At 46.4% G+C, this 17,229-nt stretch overlaps 1 protein-coding gene across 1 annotated transcript in view; it reads right to left on the reverse strand.

Moving 5' to 3' along the window:
* LOC105469883 (RAB6B, member RAS oncogene family) overlaps positions 1–7,154 on the reverse strand; it is a 68,748-nt gene extending 61,594 nt beyond the window's left edge. The window contains exon 1 of the mRNA XM_011721460.3: positions 6,653–7,154. Within this exon, the coding sequence (XP_011719762.1) occupies positions 6,653–6,722 (70 nt within the window). The 5' untranslated portion in view covers positions 6,723–7,154. The remainder of the gene's footprint in view (positions 1–6,652) is intronic.
* Positions 7,155–17,229: the final 10,075 nt, after the last annotated feature.

Raw genomic sequence — 17,229 nt, forward strand, 5'->3', positions numbered from 1 at the left:
GTCCTTAGGAGTTGTGAGTCTTCACATTTTCCTTCCCTTGTTCTAGGAAACAAAGACTGGCCTGCCATTCCAAGTTCCCAGGGGCTTCCAGTCCCGAGGCCCTGCTTGGAGCCCCATTTCCTGGCAGCCTCTCTTTCCGCCCTAACAAAAGCTGTCCATCTCAGGGCGTGTCTGGTACTTCTCCCTGGCAACCTCAACCAGAGCTCCCCTGGCTTCTCTTCCCTGTGGTGAGAAATGGAAAAGGATGGCAGACGCAGAGAAAATGCCCGGCAGCTTTCCCGGTAGTCCACCCCGAATGTTTACGAATTCTGCTGTTCTGCCTAGCCTTCTCTTACCTTCCCCAGTGGTTCTGTCCAATAATTTCCCAAAATTATCCACACTGAAACCAGACAGCCCTACACATTCAATGGCTAATGCATTTGGCAACAATGGACGACATGGGTGGGGAGGACACGGGAAATCTACAGCCTGGATGGGATACAAATGTTACTACCCTCGGGCCTGTTCCCGGTGAGTTTGCAATGTAGGGGCAACACCTATAAAGATAAATATTTATAGACTGATTTTAGGGATAGAATCAGGAACAAAAGGGCAATAAGGTTGTTTTGTTTTATATATATATATATATATTTATTTATTTATTTATTTATTTATTTATTTTGAGACGGAGTTTCGCTCTGTTGCCCAGGGTGGATTGCAGTGGTGCCATCTAGGCTCACTGAAACCTCCGCCTCCCAGGTTCAAGCGATTCTCCTGCTTCAGCTTCTCAAGCAGCTGGGATTATAGGCATGCACCACCATGCCTGGCTAATGTTTGTATTTCTTAGTAGAGACAGGATTTCACCATGTTGGCCAGGCTGGTCTGGAACTCCTGACCTCAAGTGATCTGCCCACCTTGCCACCTCGGTCTCCCAAAGTGCTGGGATTACAGGCGTGAACCACTGCGCCTTATTTTGTTATAATTTAATGTGATTCATTATAATCTGGGGGCTGCAAATGATGATGATAATCAGATCATGCAAAAGACAGTAATTATTATTACATCTATGCAGCCAGAACACATTCTAAGTTTCTCTCTTTGCTGGTAAGTTCTCTTGCGATGTATCATCAAATTAAAGGCGCCACCTGCCTCTTCTACCAAGTCCAGGTTAATTCTCATCCTGGTGTCTGTCTGACTCTCTACTCACACACATCTCTTTAAACAAATAAAAAAGCAAAGGTTCTGGGTCTATACCCAACATCCACAACGGTGCCCCTTCTTATGCCAGTCACTGAGGAAAGGAGAAAAATTGGGAGGAGAGAAATCAAGAGAAGGAAGCTAAGGCTCAGGGCAACAGGGTGATTTCTTCCAGATCTCAAAGTGAGCTCTGGCAAGCTGAGGTCTAGTGTGTCCCTTTCCACCTCTGGTGGTCTGGTTGTTCTCATGCATTTTTTCAGACACTAGGAATGAGGAAGTGCCCCCAAGAACTTCAGGTTTTTTGAGATGAACTGTGAGTTGGGCATGACCAAGGTTAAATGATCCAGCTGGGCGCTGTGGCTCACACCTGTAAACCCAGCACTCTGGAAGGCTGTGGGCAGATCACTTGAGGTCAGAAGTTCGAGACCAGCCTGGCCAACATGGTGAAACCCCATCTCTACTAAAAATACAAAAATTAGCTGGGCATATTGGCGTGGGTCTGTAGTCCCAGCTACTTGGGAGGCTGAGGCACAAGAATCGCTTGAACCCAGGAGGTAGAGGTTGCAGCAAGCCGAGATTGCACCACTGCACTCCAGTCTGGGCCACAGAGCAAGACTCCATCTCAAAAAAAAAAAAAAAAAAGTTAAATGATTCAATCCTTCAGAAAAGATTCTTAGATATTGCTGGTCAAAAAATCTGGCTTGAAAAGCAGGAGGTGTCAGGAATGTGAAATAGGAATCCTATTTCAAAGCCACCTCAACTTCCTTCACTTTCAATCTACTGATGGGCCATCAGCAAATCTCACACAGCGAGGATAATCTCATCATTTTCAAATCAAGAGATTTAATAAGCACAAACCACCTGCAGGTGGGGAGGGGTGAAATGATGACTAAGACATAGTCCTCAGAAGACGCTTAAAATTCAATTACGGTTTTTGTACCTGAAAAAGTTAACATTTAAAAATCCTTAGCTAACAGAGACAACAGAAGACAGGTCATGGTGAAGCATATGATTGTATTTAAGAAATGTTCAGAGAAAACCAAAGCTATGCCACGATGTGTGGCCAGGCGAGCTGGTAGCCCAGGGGAGCAGGAGTGGAAGTGAGCACCTAAGACAGGGTAAGTCTAAAAATTGCTGGGAGGAGGAAACTTGCTAGGAGGGGCTGCTGGCACATCTACCAGGCCGATGAAGGGCTCCCTGCAGGAGGGCAGGTGTTCCATGGTGTGGCTAGTGGGAGGGCAGGGGTCAGGATGGGTGAGGCTGTGGGCAGAGGAGTGAGCCTTCCAGGCAGTGGGGGCCACTGAATGATCATCAACCCTTAACCACAGAGGAATGGGCTGAAAGTGCAGGGACAGCCCCTACTCGGTACCAGCAAGCCAGATACCTGAGAGTCACCCTTGTCCTCCTGAACCTCCACCTCATGTACTTTCTACAAAGCAGAGCAGAACAGGCAAGGCCCTCGGGGTAGGGTGGGCTCGTTCCAAGACCTACTTTCCACACACAGCCCAAAGACAAAGTAGTAGCAGCCTACTGCCTATAGAAGCATCCCTTGCTAGCCTACGGAAGCTGCCTCTGACACCAGCCCCCAGAGGCGGGTCAGGTGCCCCTGCTCTAGGCCCCAGTAGCAGCTGTTCTTCTCTCATCATGACTCTCATAGACCTTTACTATAATTATATCCACAAATGTCTGTGTTCCCAGCGGACTAGAAGTTCCAGGAGGGCAGGAATACGCTCAAAGAATAAATAAATAAACAGGTAACAGAGGGAGGACAGAAGAGAGAAGGAGCAGGAGGGAAGGATACATGAACAAATGACTAAACAACAGAACAACAAAAAGGCAGCTGCCTGCAGGGTCGCTTCATTGCACAGCTCCAAGGAATGCTATTCACATTATGCTCAACATGGACAGCATCTCCAGCAGCACAATGCCAGGGGCAGGGCAGGCAGGTGGCTGGTCAGAGCGAGAAACTGGCCTGCTGGCCTCAGCTAGGAAAGCAGACAGAGCTTTTACATCTCCATCCAATCCTCCTGCTTTCGCTGGAAGAGTCTTGGGGAAGGGGAGGTCAGAAGACAGTGCATAACAGACACATCCCTGACCCTCCCTTCCCACCACACACACTGAGATGTACCCAGTGAGGCCTAAAAGCCGACAGAATGCCATTAGAGCTTAGGAGGAAGATGTGGGTCCCACAGGCCCACTCTCCTTCCTCAGACACCTGCTCCTTCTTGTCTTCTCGGACGCCATCAAATGCCCCAGTTGGGACTGATGTATGTCACCCCCCATGTCTCCCACCACTGCCATCAGCAAAAGGGCATATCCAGTGGCCCAGAGAACCATTTGGCACCAGTGGGACTGCACAGCCTCCCTGCCACAAGGAAATCTCTCACCCTGGACCCAGAGCACCCTCCCCACAATCCCAGCCTATATTCCACGGGCCAGGGGGACAGCTGCCAGGAGGGGGCTCTTTCACTGGCTTGAGGTATTTCCTCCAGAGCGGCTTCTCAAGGGCCTCCCATTTAAACCAGTTCCCTGATATCTTTAAAGACCTGATGTCCACCCGGGATTATCTGGCCCAGGGTGTGCTCCACCCCCTGGTCCATGCACGCCGCTCTTCTTGGAAATCCACTGCCGTTGCCCACCAGCCTAGAGAAAAGTCACCATTATGCTAGGCACAGGAAATAAGATAAAGCCACATCCCTCTAGCTCCTTCCCCTGGCCCATCTCCAGGGGACTCGGCTCATATCGGCAAGCCCATGTTGCTCTGAAAGATTCTGCTGAGCTCAGCGGGCCCAAGTCCCCCATGTACAGAAGGTAAAGGAACTCTGAGGTCATATAAAAAGAGCCAGGGCCAGCATGAGGGCCAGCCCTCAGGAGGCTCTCTCCACTGCACAGGCTGCAGCGAATGCTGGCACAAATGACCAACAGATGCAAAACTGTGCAGGCAAGGTAGAAGAAGCGGCTGTGGAGGTGACTCCCCATCCCATAAGGCTTAGAGACGCACATGTCCCCTACCTAACTCAAAAGCTCTGTAAAACCTAAAACAACCCACTAACGATGCAACAAAGTGGAAACAGGAAACAGGCTGTTCGGGGCCTTGGAACTCCCTGACAGAAGGCACCAGGTGAGATGCCAGTAGCCATCTCACTGACAGCAGTGATTCTCTAATGACCATGTTCCAAGGGCCCACAACCCTGCTCCTGACCAACTACTCAGCATTCCTATCAGTCACAGGCCCCAGCTATAAGCCTGGCCGTACAGAAGCAACCCAACTCCCTCTTGGGGAGGCTCCCCAGTTGTTGGCTTCCCCAATTCAAGGTCATCTTACTTCACAATGACACGCTAGTGAAAAATATTGGACTGGAAACGAGAGGTGAGGCTCCAGCCCAGAAGTATTAGCAACTCACAATGGGACTCTGGGACTCTGGGCAAGGCCTCCCTGTGGCTCAGACTTCCCATTTGAACATGTGGGAGAGGTGGTGGGTTCATTTCTTAGACTTCAGCTATCATTTCTGTGCTTCTGGGAGCAAAGGGGGTCTGTGGAGCCCAGCAGGGGTCTCTGTTCATCAGGAATTCTGAGGGAGCCCAGATGTTCCCTCAAATTCACCAGAGACACTTTATTCACCAAACTCCTAGTCCTTTCTAAAGCTTTTGCAGACTTAGAATAATCAAATGTTTGTTGAGAACCTACCAGGGTCCAGGCACTTTGAGAGGCACTAAGGAAACATGAAGAAGTAAAAGAATTGTCTTCAAGCAACCATTTTTCAGAGACAGAAAGTGAGTCACAGAGAGGCCTCAAATTTTACTAAAGGCAACACAGCTAAGAATTCAACTCCCAGGCTGCCTGATCCCCACAGGTTATCTCCCAGGGCTCCAGGCCCGGTGAGACTAGCACTGGGATGTGAATACCACCAAAATCCCTTCCAGACACAGGGAATGGTCAGCTCCATGAAACTGGGATCTACTAAAACAGGCAATCAGAATCCAAGGCAAATGCTGGCTGGCTGAGAGGATCTTCTGAAACACCCAACCTGGCCCCCAAACCCATCTCCATATTGGGCCTGGACACTACCTTCTAACGTCCTTCTCTGAATCATCCATCTCAGGCAATGAGCATCAGCAGACAGGGGCCAGTCACATGACCTCCATAACCCTCATGTACACACAGCACAGTAGCACTGTTCATGGCCCACCCAATCCTCCCACAGTTGCCTTTCTTTTGGACCCCCTTGTCAGAGAGGGTCTGCAGAGCCAGAGCTGGGGTCCTGCCCGACAAGGACAGCCTTCTGGGGTCCTGCTCGGCAAGGACAGCCTTCTCCCAGAGCAGAGCTGACCAGAGCTCAGTTTGTCTCCCTGCAGCCCCATTCGAGAGGCCTCTGGAAGGATGCTCCGAAAGCCACTCCTTCCTACAGGTGGCAGAGGGGTCCCTGCTCTTCAATCTGGGCTTCCCGCCTCGGGACCAAGCTGGTTTTCAGAGATGTTTTCCTGGGGAGGGAGCCAGGCAGCAGAGAAGCAGTCTCCCCCTCCCCCAGCTCTGGCCGGCTGCCACGGTGACCTCCCCTCCCCCAAGAAGGGCGGTGAGCTGGGAGGTGGGGGTGGGAAGAATCCACCGATGCTCTCAGGAGGAGTGCTGGGAAGCAAGGCAGGGCGTGTCGCCTGGGCCTTTCTCTGCCCAGAGCCAGACTTCACAGCCTCTTGGTGTGAGCTGCCCCTGTATCATTCCCCAAATCGCCTCGAGTTGGGGTAGCCTTCACTGTCATTGCCAAGACCCCTGAACAGCAAGGAGGCTACCGAGCGCTGGCGAAGGGCACCGGGTCTAGAACCTTCTGTGCCCAGTCGGACGTGAGATAGGGGAGGTAGGCGCCCCGTTCCCTCATGGCCTGCACTCGCTCTTTGGAACAGAGACAGGTGCCGGTCTTTTCTCCCCGGTGGCTATTTGTCCCAGCGCCTGGACGTGCCCTTTCGCATGGTTACCGGCAGGTTCCGCAGGGAACCCCCCTCCAGTGCAGCGGAGTGGGGGTCGGCCAGACCCCAGTTTCGCTTCGTTCTCCAAGGGGGGCGCCCGTCGCTCTCCCCACCCCCGGCAGCACCCAGCCACCTGCGCGGTCGCCCGCAGCCGGTGCCGCAGTGTGAGCTAGCCAGCGAGCCCGGGTCCTTCACGCCCTGGTCCGCGCGGCGGAGCCAGCCGCCGCCCTCCGAGCTCCCTGCGGCGCCGCACCTGCACCCGCACCCCGGGCCCCCCACCCAGAGCCCACCCTCACCTCCACCCCGGGCGCCAGCACCTCCTCCGTCCTCACCCTTGGCCCCTCCCCAGTCCGACCCCGCCCGAGCCGGCCCCGACCTCCCCATCCCTGTCCCTCTTCTCTATCCTGACACGGAGAGGCCTTTCCGAGCCGCGGCAGGTGGTCCCAATGGGGTGGGCGCTTGGGCGACGGGGGTCGACTCGGCGACAAGCCAAGAGATTAAGCCGGGTACTTACCGCTCTGCTCCCCTAGGAACACCAACTTGAATTTTCTCAGTGGATTCCCAAAATCTCCCCCTGCGGACATGGTGCTGGCAGCCGGGGCCGGGAGAGGAGGAGGAAAAAGCGAAGGAGCAGGGAGGGGAGAGGAGGAGGGCGAGGGGAGGCGGCCGGCGGTGCGGGAGCCGGAGGGGGAAGGGCTGGCTGTGCGCGTCCCTGACTCCCCAGCTGCGTCCCGGCCCCGGCCTGCGGCTGCGTGTCCGGCGGCGGCGGCGGCGGCGGAGAAGGAGAGGGAGGAGTAGGCGGAGGAAGGCTGGGGCTGGGCTGCTGCGGGCGGCACTGGCTGCGGTGCGAGGGGCGCGCTCTTTACGCCCGAGGCGCGGCGTTAGGAGAGAGGCGCGGGCGGAGCGGGGCGCAGGGACGGCGCGCAGGGACGGCGCGCGGGGCGGAGGAGGGCTCTCTAGAGCCGCGCCAGTCGGCCCCCTCCCGCCTCCCTCCTCTGCCGGCGCCTGCGCTCTGCGCGCTCCCCAGCCTCTGATGTCATGCGGGGCCCGCGGCGCTGCGGGGCTGGGGGGCGTGCGCCCGCCCACCCGAGCCCGCACCCGGGCAGGAGAGAACCTCCTCGCTGTACCCCTGAGAGGCCCCCGGGTCGGACCGTCTCTCACTGCCCCGCTGCGTCTGTCTTTCTCACTCTACCCCTCTTTCGAATCCAGAAAATGACACGAAATTGTCAGGGGACATTTGTTTCTGGTCTTTTAAACCTAGATGCCAGTCCCTTCCTCCACCTCGCGAGACACCGATGCACAGCGCAGTCGTCCGACAGGGCGGAAAGGAACGAAGGTGGGGGAGAGCCAGGGTGTGGCGAGGCGCTTCAGGGCGGGCAGACCTAGGGAAACCTGGCGTACTTGGCGCAGATGGAGCTCGACTCTTGCCCCGTGTGGCTTCTAGCCCGCCCTCCCCTCTTGAGGCCTAGACCGTTTATTTGGGCGGCCTCTTGTGGGGTCTGTGGGTGCCCCCGCAGACCTGGCCAGCGAGAGAAGAGCTGCCAATATAGGGCGCGCCTACCTCAAACCAGCTGTTCATTTGGATCATTTTATGCTAAATCATAACCTGCCCCATGGGAGAGAAGGAACGGTGACACTCTGAATGCCAGTGCCACTATCTCCAGGACAGTGCAGTGCCCTGCGTTTCTTGATCCTGGGGTCGCCAGGCTGACAACGCCACTCCCCACCCTGGCAATTACGTGTATCTGGACAATGAGCTCTCTGAGGACACGTGGGTGACCTCTCCTTGGCCTCTACTCGCCTGGTCCATCAAGGCACGCAGACCAAGCTGTGAGTGGGTAAGAGCAAAGAGCAGAAGCCAAGCGCTAGAAACACTCCCAGGACAGCCCGAGCCTAAGGCATGCTGGTTAATTGAGGTTTGACAAAGCTGCCCCTTACTCTTCTGCCACAGCGCGGTCTTGTTCGTTTATGGCTGTTCAGTGAGCATTTATTTGAGATAATAGTCTGCATGTTGGTGAACACGATGGTGTGTGCACGCATGTGTTATACAAAGAGAAAGAGGAGTGAGACACAACCTTCATCTCCAGATTTCTCGGACACTTGTTACCCACTTTTTGACTGATGGGGCTTGCTTGGGCAAGCCTGTCTGTCTCCCTGGTGTGCTCACCTCGAATCTCTCTTCTATTTCTTGTTAAAAACTTGCCCGCAAGTTCCATAAAAGCAGTCGTCCCGAGGACATAGCTCAGAGTTTAAGAAATAGTTGTTGAATGTTCCAATGAACATCTAGAACTCAAATCAAAATAACTCCTATTCTCATAATCACCTTTAGTTTGGAACGTCAAGGGTTGTAAGTCATCACCTAGAATATCTGCCCCATTGTGGCTGGCACCAGGCTCAGGGTAACCCTCCAGACGCCCACCCACTTCTTTGGGGCTCCTGCTGTCTTAGGAGACCATATCCAGCTTAGGGCTGAAGAAAGCTCTAGAAGGAGAGGAGACTCCCAAGTCACAGCCTGTTCTGTCTCTGTAAGTGATCCCTCCAAAGAAGGGCCAGGGAGCTACTGGCCAAGGTACCCAGCCATGCAACACTCCTCCAACCTGCACCTTCCCTAACATCTGGTGCTGTCTCCCTGTACCTTCTCATCCTGACCTGAGGAGATCATCGGTGGCAAGACAAAGCAGCTGAGGTGTGCCAGAAAAGGCAGCATCTTTTGGGTAAGCCTTGGCAAGTCCTGTACCTCCTCTGATCATCTGGTCCTGCATATGTAAGGTGGTATGGCAGTAGGGGAGGGAAGTTTGGGGCAGGGCCCCTCTGGGCACCTCTAAGCCTCCAAGTCATCCCATATGCTTACCAGGTCCAGCTGGGCTAATTATGGTCCAGCTTACCTTGGGGGACTCTGTCATAATCTGCCAGTTCAAATGACAAAAACCCGGCTCCGACTACTGGGCTGGCTTATGTAGCTGGAGCAGATACTGGCATCGTCTCAGAATGCAGTCATCATGCTGTGGAAATGAGAGCCGTAGAGACTCCAAGTTTGCTCTGCTCCAAGTCTCTCTCCTCCAACTATCATTGATTGTCTCTCTTAATTTTGGGTCTTGTCCTTAACCTGCCCTAGAGCAGACAGGCTTTCTCCAGGTGGAAGATGTTGCCACTAAACCTCAGCTTGGCAACCTCACTAGAAAGAGTTTCTTCCAAATAGCATCTGTGTGTTCCATTTTAAAAAAATCTTTAAATCTTCCTATTTAGTATGTGCTGTGTATATGTAAGTTACAAAGAAAGCCCATCACTATGAGTGCCCATTTACCCTCTACACAGCTGGAGGCTCAAATATTACAGTACTTTTCAGGTCCCCAGGTGTTTTCTTCTCCTTCCTCTTCCCCAACTTGGAAATCCAGAATCTTGGCTTTTCTTTGAGTTTTATCACATTTGGATGTGCCCTTCACAATACTTTGTTTTGTTTTGCATCTTTTGAATCTTATGTAAGGTATCAAACTGTGTATTCTGTCCTGACTTGCATGTTTATTAACATCATGTTTCTGAGATCCATTTGTTAATTCATGTAGCAGCAGTTCTTTCATTTTCACTGCTGGTTAGTATTCTACTTATGCCCCAATTTTTAAATGATTTTCAGTAAAATATGTCATTTAAAATTTTTATTTTATTTTATTAGTGTTGTTATTATTTTTGAGATGGAGTGTTGATCTGTCACCAGGCTGGAGTGTAGTGGCACCATCTTGGCTCACTGCAACCTTTGCCTCCCGGGTTCAAGCGATTCACCTGCCTCAGCCTCCTGAGTAGCTGGTACTACAGCCATGCACCACCATGTCCAGCTAATTTTGTATTTTTAGTAGAGCCAAGGTTTCACCATGTTGGCCAGGATGGTCTCAATCTCTTAACCTCATGATCCGCCCACATCAGCCTCCCAAAGTGCTGGGATTATAGGTGTGAGCCACCATGCCTGGCCTTTTAAAAATTTTTTATTTTAAATAATTGTATTTAATAATTTTTATAATCTCACATAGAGATTATAAAAAGCACTACAGGGAGTTTCTATGTATCCTGCACCAAGCTACCCCAATGATAACATCTTACATAACCGTATTAATTAGTAAAACCAGGAAATTAACATTGGAAAATGCACTCAGTTTTGTTTCTGCTATTAACAAACAATGCTGCTATCAACATTCTTTCCATGTTTCTTGATGCCCCTGTGAAGTTTTTCTAAGATATGTGTCAGCAGGTAAATTGTGGTATAAAAAGAAGTGTACGTTTAATTTTGTGCAAAACTATTTTTCAAAGATATTCGTCAGATCATATAGCACTACAGCATCATCTATATTTTTCATTTTCTTCAAGATCTTGGTTTTCCTCAGCCCTTTGCTGTTATATATATATATAAATATATATATATTTTTTAATTAAACTTTTTGAGATCGTTGTAGATTCACCAACAGGAAAAAAAAAAAAAAAAAAAAAGACAGATCTGTGTATCCTTTATCTAGTTTTCCCCAAGAGTAAGATCTTGCAGAACTATATACTACAATATCATAATCTGGATACTGGCATTAAGACAGTCAAGGTACAGAACATTTCTGTTCTGTGCCTTGACATACAAAGAGCCCTCATGTTCCCCTTTTATAGCCACGCCCACTTTCCTCCCACCCTCAACCCCTTCCTAACCTCTGGCAACCACTAATCTGCTCTTCATTTCAATAAATGTGTTATTTTGAGAATCTTATATAAGTGGCATTACACAGTATATCACCCTTTGGGAGTGGTTTTTTTCACTCCACCTGGCTGGAGCACTCAAATATTACGGTACTTTTGAGGCCCTCAGGTGTTTCTGCCCCTCCCGCTCTCCCCCGCTTGGAAATACAGAATCGTGGCTTTTCTTTGAGTTTTTTTAATCACATTTGGATGTGTCCTCCAACAATACTTTTTTGTTTTACATCTTTTGAATTTTATATAATGTCTCAAACTGTATATTCTGTCCTATGACTTGCATTTTTCTTAACATTATGTTCCTGAGATCCATCTGTTGATTCACATAGCAGCAGTTCTTTCATTTTCCCTGCTGGTTACTATTCCACTGCCTGTCCTATTTTTTTCACATAATTCTATGGAGATTCACCCAGGTTATTGTTTGTAGCAGTAGTTAGCTCCCTTTTACTGCTGAATGGCATTCCATAGTATGGATATACAGTTTGTTTAACCACTCACCTGTGGAAAGGCATCTGAATTATTTCCAGTTTGGGGCCATTATAGATAAAGCTGTTATGGACTATCATGTAGAGATTTTTGTGTGAAAGGAAGTTTTTATTTCTCTAGGATAAATGCCCAGGAGTGCACTTGCTGGGTCCTATGCATGTGTGTTTTTTAAAGGAACTGCCAGACTTCCAGAGTGACTCTACCGCTTTCCACTCCCCGCCAGCAATGGATGAGTGATCCAGCCTCTTCTCACCCTCACCAGCATTTACTGTTGTCAATATTTTAAGCCTTTCTGAGAGGAATGTAATAATATCTCACTGTGGTTTTAATCTACATTTCCAATGACTGATGATGTTCAACATCTTTTCATGTGCTTAATTGCCATCTGTATATCCTCTTAATGAAATGTCTGTTCATGTCTTTTGTCCATTTTTAAATTAGATTATTTTCTTTACTGTTAAGTTTTGAGAGTTCTTTATGTATTCTAGATACTAGTTCTTTGTCAGATATGTGATTTACAAATATTTTTTCCTACTCTGCTGGAGTGCAGTGGCACAATCATGGCTCCCTGCAACCTCAAACTCGTAGGCTCAAGTGATCCTCCTGCCTCAGCCTCTTAAGTAGCTATGACTACAGAGGTGCGCCAGCACACCCAGCTAATTTTTAAATTTTGTTTTTATGAAGACAAGGTCTTGCTATGTTACCCAGGCTGGTCTTGAACTCCTGGCCTCAAGCAACCCTATCACCTCAGCCTCCCAAAGTGCTGGGATTACAGGCATGAGCCACCACTCTGAGCAATTTAACAAGGTCTCTTTCAAAGCAAAAGTTTTTGAGTTTGATGAAGTCTAATTTATGGTATTTTCTTTTATGAATTGTGCCTTTTGGTGTCATGTCTAAGAACTCTTTACTAAGACCTAAGTCCCAAAGATATGTTCCTATGTTTTTTGAAAAAAAATTTAAAAATAATTTTATGTCTTCCATTTATGTTCATGGTCCATTTTGAGTTAAATTTGTATGAGGTGTAAGACTTAGGCTGGAGGGTTTTTTGGTTGTCTGTTTTCGCATTTTTGCCCATGGATGTCCAGTTGCTACAGCACCATTTGTTGAAAAGATTCTATTTTCTGTATTGAATTTCTCTTGCACCTTTGTCAAAAATTTGTTGGTCATTATTACTGTGGGGTGATGGTGGAAGTCCAACCGCCCCACATGGTCTACGCTGACATTGCAGGTGGGAGGCCTTGGTACTGCCCACTGGAGGCAAAAGTCCTGGCTCCCATCTTGACCGTCTGTGATACCCCCATCCCAGCCAAAGAGTTGGGGCATCTTGATATAGTCTGGTGATGCTAGAAGTCTATATTCATCACTTAGACTTTCCTCACTAGGTAGGTGTGGGGTGGGAACAGCGCAGTTTTTTCTGTAGTGTTTGGCTGGAGTAAAACAAACCCTTCCTGGTCCTTTGACTAGAGAGATCAAACTTTTATTGGGGCTTGATTTGGGCCTGTGCTTATTGATGTGTCTGGGTTGCCACCTTCTTCAGCTCCAAGACCCAAATATATATGAAGTAAAAAGAAAACCCAAAAAGCTCATCACTGCTTCATCCCTTGGGACCCAGGGTCTCTAACTGGTTCTTCCTTCTTTCCTCCACCTTTCAGAGTTTTCTTATGTTTGTTTTATTCACAATATCCAGAGTACTCAGTTATACCTAACAGGAGGAATAGAGAAGAGTATCCCTACTTCATCTTTCCATGTGCACATTTATATATAAACTTATATTTAAACATAACATACAGGCATAGAAGTCAACAAATCACAAGTGTACAGCTTAATGAATTTCTTTTTTTTTTTTTTTTTTTTTTGAGACGGAGTCTTGCTCTGTCGCCCAGGCTGGAGTGCAGTGGCCCGATCTCGGCTCACTGCAAGCTCCGCCTCCCAGGTTCACGCCATTCTCCTGCCTCAGCCTCCCGAGTAGCTGGGACTAGAGGCGCCCACAACCGCACCCGGCTAATTTTTTGTATTTTTAGTAGAGACGGGGTTTCACCGTGGTCTCGATCTCCTGACCTTGTGATCCGCCCGCCTCGGCCTCCCAAAGTGCTGGGATTACAGGCGTGAGCCACCGCGCCCGGCCAATGAATTTCAATAGTATGAACGAACATATCCTTGTAACCACTGCTCCCATCAAGAAAAAGAATGTTACCCATACCCCAGAATACCCCTCCCAGTCATTACACTGCATTTTCCACATCATACCCCTCCCAGTCATTACACTGCATTTTCCACATCATACCCCTCCCAGTCATTACACTGCATTTTCCACATCATACCCCTCCCAGTCATTACACTGCATTTTCCACATCATACCCCTCCCAGTCATTACACTGCATTTTCCACATCATACCCCTCCCAGTCATTACACTGCATTTTCCACAAAGGAAATAACTTTTCAGATACATCAGCATAGATTGGTTTTGCCCATATTTGAATTTTAGATGAGTTGAGTCAAACAATATGTACTCTCTTTGGAATCTCTTTCGTTCAGTATTGGGTTTGTAAGATTCAGCCATAGTATTGCATGTAGCCAAAATAAATTCATTTTCACTGCTGCATAGTGTTGTATTGTATGAATACATCACGGTTTATTTGTCCATTCTACTGTGGAAAAATATTTAGGTTGTTTCCAGTGTTTGGTTATTACAAATTTTGCTGTTATGAAAATCTTATACATGTTTTTGGTGAGCATACGTACATGTTTCTTCTGGGTACACCTAAGTGTGGGGTTGCTGAAGCATGTATTTTTTCAGATTTAGTAGGTATTTCCAGCTTTCCAAAGTGGTCATATAAAGCATTAGTTGTATGTAAGAGTTCCAGTGTTTCATATCCTTCCCAACACTTGCTATTTTATCAGTCTTTTAATTTTAGATATTTTGGTAGATTTGTAGTGATATCTCACAGTAGTCTTATCTGCATATCTCTGACAACTAGTAGTGTTGAGCACCTTATCTTATGTTTATTATCCATTTAGATATTCTCGTAAGGAAGTGTTTGTTCAAGTATTTTCCCATTTTTCTATTGGGTTTTCTGGTCTTTTCTTATTGGCATGCAGAGTACATTATGTTTTCTGGTATTTTTAATAATATGTATGACAAGAATCTTTTTTAAATCTGGATTGCCTTTTTACTTTCTTAATGATATCTTTTCATGAACAGATCCTTTTTTAAATGTAGTCAAATGTATTGTTTTCTTTATTGTTAGGACTTTTTGTGTCCTGTTTAAAAAACTTTTGCCCACTCCAAGATCATGCAAATATTATACTTCATTTAGTAGAAGTTACATTGTATTACCTTTCATATTCAGGTTACAGAACACCTGAAATTGATCCACTTTTTACCATAAGGATATCTACTTGATGCAGCGACATTTATCAACTTTTTATTGTCCTTTTCTGCAAAAGGTACTGCAATCGTACCTTTTTCATAAACCAAGTGACTATAAGTGGTCTGTTTCCGGACTTCTTTTCCGTTAAGTCTGTTTCACTTTCATTGGGCCAACACCACACTCTCTAAATTACTATAGCTATGTTGTAAGTAGTGTAAATTAATCTTCGAAAATTGTCTTGTTTCTTTTTTATATTTTCCACATACATTTGTGAAACAGAGTCTCAATTTCCAAAGTCACACACATACACACATACTACAGACTCCTCTGAGAGGGTTTTGATTGAAATTTCATGGAATCTAGGGATCAGATTGGGGAAAGTTGACATCTTTACAATATTGAGTTTCTCAACCCATGAACACAGTATTTGCTTCCACTTATTTGTATCTTTAATAATGTTTTGTAATTTTATGTAGAGGCCTTATCATGGATTGATCTTATTGATCTTATCCAGTATCATGTTAAATTCACTTATGTATTATAGTAGGTTATCTATAGATTCCTTTTGGATTTTCTACATATACAATAATGTCATATGATCAGTTTTAAAAATTTTAGTCATTCTAATAGATGTATAGTGGTATCTTATTGTGATTTTTAAATTACATTTTCCCAATGAGTAATGGTATTAAGCATCTTTTCATGTATTTATTAGCTATCTATATATCTTATTTGATTGTAGTTACAGTTTAAACATTTGCCAATTCTTTTTTAGTTATTTGTTTTCTTATTGTTTGGTTTTGAAAATTATTATTATTATTTTTTTTTTTTTTGAGCTTTTTTCCAGCTCACTTTGTCACCCAGCTGGAGCGCAGTGGTGCAATCTGGGCTCACTGCAGCCTTTGCCTCCCAGGCTCAAGTGATCCCCCCACCTCAACCTCCCAACTAGCTGGGACTATAGGTGCATGCCACCATGCTGAGGTAATTTATACATTTTTTGTAGAGACAGCATCTCGCTATGTTGCCCAGACTGGTCTCAAACTCCTGGGCTCCAGCCATCTGCCCACCTCAGCCTCCCAAAGGGCTGGGATTACAGGCGTGAGCCACTCACTGTGCCCAGCTGAGAATTCTTTAATATATTCTGCTCACAGATCATTTCGGGGAAGTGTTATGGTTTCATCAGTTTTCTGAAACAGTGTGTAGAATTGGCATTACTGTTTCTAAAGGTTTGGTAGGATTGACCAAGGAAGCTATTTGGTTCTTTTCTTTGTGGGAAGGTTTTTAAAAATATGTTAAATTTCTTCAATAGATATTAGACTCTTTAGGTTATCTATTATTTTCTTAAGGTACGCTTGGCAGTTTGTGTCTATCAAGGGATTTGTCTATTTAAGCTGTATAATTTATTGATGTATAGCTGTTCAAATATTACCTTATTATCATTTTAATATGTCTAGAACCTGTAGTGATATCACCTCTCTTGTTCCAGATATTGGTAAGTTGTGTATTTGTTCTTTTTTTCCAACATTCTGTCTAAAAGTTTACTGATTTTACTGATTATCTCAAAGAATAAACTTTTGGCTTTATTGATTTTCTCTATTATTTTCTCTTTTATTGATTTCTGTTCTTGTTTTTATTATTTCCTTTATTCTCTTTACTCTGGGTCTAATTTGTTCTTCTTTTTCTACTTTCTTATAGTGGAGGCTGATTTATTGATTTAAAATTTCCTTCTTTTCTGATATACACATTTATTGCTCTAAATTGCATTCCAAGTCTTAGCTGCATCTCACCAGTTTTAATATGTTGTGTTTTCATTTTAATTCAGTTCACAATCTTTTCTAATTTTCACTTTGATTTATTCTTCTATCTATGGTGGTTACTTTTTAGAACAGTATTATTTATTTTACAAGTATTTGGAGATGGTTAAGAAATAGTTCGTTATTCTGATTTTATTTCATTGTGATCAGACACCACAGTTTGTGATTTATATCCCTTAAATTTATTCAGGCTTGTTTTATATCCCTGAATATGGTCCATCTTGGTAAATATTCTGTGTACATTTGAATAGACTGTATATTCTGCTGTTGTTAGGTGAAATGTTATACAAATATAAATTAGATCAAGTTGGCTGACTGTATCGTTCAAGTCTTGTATATTCTCACTGATTTTCCACTTTTATTACTTACTGAGAGAGGGATTTGGAAATCACCAGTTATCACTGTGGACTTGCCTATTTCTCCTTGCCGTTCTATCAATTTTGGCTTTGTGTGCTTTGAAACTTTGGTATTAGCTGCATAAAGGTATAGAACATTTTTTTTTTTTTTTTTTTTTTTTTGAGACGGAGTCTCACGCTGTTGCCCAGGCTGGAGTGCAGTGGCGCGATCTCGGCTCACTGCAAGCTCCGCCTCCCGGGTTCCCGCCATTCTCCTGCCTCAGCCTCCTGAGTAGCTGGGACTACAGGCGCCCGCCACCGCGCCCGGCTAATTTTTTGTATTTTTAGTAGAGACGGGGTTT

The sequence above is a fragment of the Macaca nemestrina genome, chromosome 2 (assembly GCF_043159975.1).
Source record: "Macaca nemestrina isolate mMacNem1 chromosome 2, mMacNem.hap1, whole genome shotgun sequence".
Taxonomy (NCBI): domain Eukaryota; kingdom Metazoa; phylum Chordata; class Mammalia; order Primates; family Cercopithecidae; genus Macaca; species Macaca nemestrina.